At 43.1% G+C, this 4,140-nt stretch overlaps 1 protein-coding gene across 1 annotated transcript in view; it reads right to left on the reverse strand.

Annotated features, from left to right (window-relative positions):
- Window positions 1–2,608: 2,608 nt before the first annotated feature.
- Window positions 2,609–4,140, reverse strand: part of LOC119275037 (ectonucleotide pyrophosphatase/phosphodiesterase family member 1-like) — a 2,047-nt gene continuing 515 nt past the window's right edge. Inside the window, exon 2 of the mRNA XM_037555809.1 lies at window positions 2,609–4,140. This exon is cut by the window's right edge and continues 16 nt beyond it. Within this exon, the coding sequence (XP_037411706.1) occupies window positions 2,875–4,140 (1,266 nt within the window). The 3' untranslated portion in view covers window positions 2,609–2,874.

Below are 4,140 nucleotides of genomic sequence, written 5' to 3' on the forward strand. Positions count from 1 at the left end.
TGGCAACTTCTCTTGTTCATCCTGAACAGACAAGAATAACAGAAACTCGTTAACCCAATTTCATCAACATAGAAAGGGACAAAAAGTGTCGTATTTAGCACTATTGATGGATCTGCCATGCTTTTTAACTGGTTCAAGAAAGTTCAATTTAACAATGTACAACAAGAGAAAATATATGCTAAATACGGATGTCTAACTACTTGCTATGGAGCTACTTTACCCACTAAGGCCCTAACTGGTAGCATATGTATACACAGAACCCAGCACATGAAGTTGAGAAGGGACTGTTAGTCCACAACAAGCATCGACATTGCCGCCCTGCAGCTCCAAGAGTCTCATGGACTATGAACTCTAGCAGGATGCAGTTAAAATATTGTAGGTTTAGCAGAGGCTTTTTGTGTGGTGGCTAGGTAAAACCTGTGCATTCAACACAGCCAACTGAAAGTACATTCTTTCTTGATAAATTTGCCCATTCAAGTTCATTAGACTGCAGCATAAAATTTCCCCACAAAACCTTCCCCAACAACAAATCTAACTATCTAAGCAAAAGAAAGAGCAATATAAACCTTGGAGGCAAATGAGATGAACAACAAGAAAGGTCTAATTACAATAAGGCAAGAAAATGGTAACTTTATGCCTAATAGAAACTGTGCACATAATGCCCTTCTGTATTGACAGTGTTACTAAGGTTTTATGTGCTTGGAACGCCCTGCTTACCATGCCAAGGCAGCAGTTACAACCATGCAAACAACAAATGAACCAAGTTACCTTTTGCAACTTACTTTTGGCAGTTTAAGTGCAAGTTTTCCACAATAACCTTAGAGAAATAACACAAGAATATTACCCCCCCCCCCCCTCTGTAAACAAATGCCTTATATTTGTGTACAGAAGTAGTAGCAGATTGTGTTAATGGCTAAACAGGCCATTGAATTTCGGATGTTCCAGCAGAGTAAAGTCCTGAATCTACTCTGACTATATGACTCCATCAGTACTTTCAGTATACCTCTGAGAGAACCCAAGCATACACACGGCATCTCGAGTATACATTGTACAGATCACCCACCTAAATAGCTGGCAAAGCTGACAATGTAAAAGAAATTATATCATACCATCAGTTACCATGTTTGGGGAACTCTCCTAGAGGAATTGCTAGTGAGACAAGGTTTCACTCTGCAGACGAGTCTCCCCACATTCTATCTTTATAATTAAAACTGGAGGGGTGGGGGTCTTCCTCCTCAGTCTCATCTAACTGCCAAGCTTAAACAGCAGAACATCGCATGACTTAAACATATAGAGAATATAACAGGAGAACTGATTATAAGTTGAACTGATAATGCCTCAAGACAGTGGCAACAGAGTAGTCAATGATAGTTAATTCAAGAAAGCATGAGAACCTTTTCAGCCGTGAAGAGCTTCTGCCTTTGGATGATTGTATCAATGAGACAAAGGAACTTCTAGCCACCCACAGGTAAAAGAAAGGTGGGGAAATCTCAGGTGGAAACCCCTCTCTCCATGCAAACTCTGTGGAAACGACGTGTAGAAGTACTAAAAGCTCCTAAAAACATACCATATGTAGGGCAGTTATATTCTATAAACCTGTAAAATTTCAAGATAAAATATCAAATTTGGAAATATGAAAGAAAAAATGATATGAAGAGTGATGGTGGAAATCACTATTCATATCTTGCCTTTTCTGTTCGAATTAATCTTAAAATTACAGATTTATATGTCACCACATCTATATATGGCAATTATTGAGATTTTTTCGAACTTCACATGTGACTCCCATGGAGTTTCCACAGAGAGGGTGGTTTCAACCTGATACTTAGCCAGGAAAGGTGGCACAAATGAAACAAATAATATAGCTTAAGTATTTACAATAGGTACTCACAGCAAACTTTCTCATATGCACACAAAAAATAGTAGATACATAAAAAAGTGCTTTTGAGAACAAGAAATGAATTGCTGACAATGTTCTTTTGGTAATTTCAGCTATATATAGAAAGTGACGGACACAAAGCAATCATGGTGTTACAGTGTTGCAACCTTGCAAACCGTGATTTTGAGAACTTGGAAGGATAGTATTTTTCTTCTGGTAATGGAACACAGGAACAGTACATTCATACACATTTTGTGATTTGACGAGTAAAAGGGAGGCCAAAAGTAGTCTTAGAGACCCACAAGATCAAATTATTTGCTGCTCAGTTATGCATTATGCTACGAACCAACTATACAATTTGCTGCAAAGCAAATTATGCACATGTGTTTATGAAGGAACACAAATTCAATGGTTCAGTGCATGCCACATAACAGAAGACATGAAACAAGAGAAAGTGATCTTAGTACAAAAATTGTGAAATAAATAAATCAGACAAGAGCAATACTCCTTTAGGTTGAGCAAGCAGTTGAACCAAAGTCTATACCCTGGGCCTGGAGTAAGATATAACTGAATGTACTTAAGGTAATCTAAAATCTCTGACAATTGCATGGACCTATAAATAATGATTATATAAAGAACTAAGGCTTAACTTTTGACCAAAAAAATACATGGGGGATAAGAAAAAACCCAAATGTCTCACTTGCATCTACCATGGGATGGAAATCATCATTATCAACTCAAGTAGAAACACATGGCACTTAAAAGAAGTAGCATTATACATTCATCACAGAAGATCAAAAGTTAGATGTGATTTGCATTGGCAAATTACATCCTTAAGGAAAAAGATACTCTGCTTGCAGTATTATCAGTAGCGAATAGCTGCACATGGCAGAATTTGAACTAAAATAGTGTACAAATACAACTACAACCAGAAGATAATACCATCAGTGTGGGCTTTCCTCCTCCAGAACCAAAGCCCTCACATACACCGATGATCATTCACTCGGTAAAAGAACTGTTTCAGGGAAAGAACTGGAGCCATTGTTTGGAGCTGGCTTCAAACTGAGAATGGAAGCAATGGCATTGTATATCTCCACATTCACAAATGAGGGCACAATTTTACCCTCTTCGAAACGAGGCCCATGTGCGATGAATATGGTCCTCATTGAGAAGAAGGCATTGTCATACCCGTGCGCCCCTCCACACTCATTTTTCTTTGATACTTTCATCTCTACCTTATAACCTTGAGCTACCAGCCCAATAATTGGTGGTATCCTATAGCTTTCCGAGTAATGCAGGCGAGAAGGCAAATCCTCCTTCAAGTACATCTTCAGATATTGCCCATTCTTCACCTTCCCAGAGCTCAGCCCTTCATTCATCTTGGCCACGACCTCTGACGGGGATATACCATCTGGTGGCCTGATTGCCAGCAATGGTGTCCTCGACAGAACCCAATCAGCCTTCACCTCAATCCATGGAGCCAATTCCTCGAGAAACAGTAGCTTCTGGTCGCAGGTCCCAACCATCCCATGATCCCCAACCAATATGATGTTCACATCCTCGAACACCCCCCTAGCTTCCAAACCAGCAATGAGCCTTCCGATCATCTCGTCAATGTGCGTCACAGCATCGGTGATGGCTGGGTCATCAGGACCAACCTGGTGCCCCTGGTGATCTGGATCCTCAAAGTACAGTGTCAGAAACTGCGGCATTTCATCAACCGGGAGATCAAAGTAACCAAGGACGGCGTCAACCCTGTCCTCGAATGGCACAGAGCCATTATAGTGGCGGCAATACTTATCGGGGCAGTCCCAGGAGCCCTTCTTCACCTCCGAGCCCGGCCAGAAGAACGTGGAGGCCTGGACCCCCTGGTCGGCGGCGGTGACCCAGAGGGGCTCCCCGAGCCACCACTTGGGCTCGTGGGAGCCCATGTTGAAGTTGTCCCCCGAGATGGGGTCGGGGAAGAAGTTGTTGATGATGCCGTGGGAGGAAGGGTGAAGGCCGGTGACGATGGAGTAGTGGTTGGGGAAGGTGAGGGTGGGGAAGACGGGGATGAGGCCCTCGGCGGCGGAGGTGCCATTGGCGATGAGGCGGCGGATGTGCGGGGTGGGGGCCTTGTGGTGGTAGCCGAAGCGGAAGCCATCGGAGGATATGAGGAGGACCACCGGCTTCGGGAGCTTGGATAGAGGCCGTGCGAAGGATGAGGTGGAGGCGGCGGCGGACACGGCGGAGAAGGGCGGGCGGAGGAGGAGGAGGTAGGA

The sequence above is a fragment of the Triticum dicoccoides genome, chromosome 3B (genome assembly GCF_002162155.2).
Source record: "Triticum dicoccoides isolate Atlit2015 ecotype Zavitan chromosome 3B, WEW_v2.0, whole genome shotgun sequence".
Lineage (NCBI taxonomy): Eukaryota > Viridiplantae > Streptophyta > Magnoliopsida > Poales > Poaceae > Triticum > Triticum dicoccoides.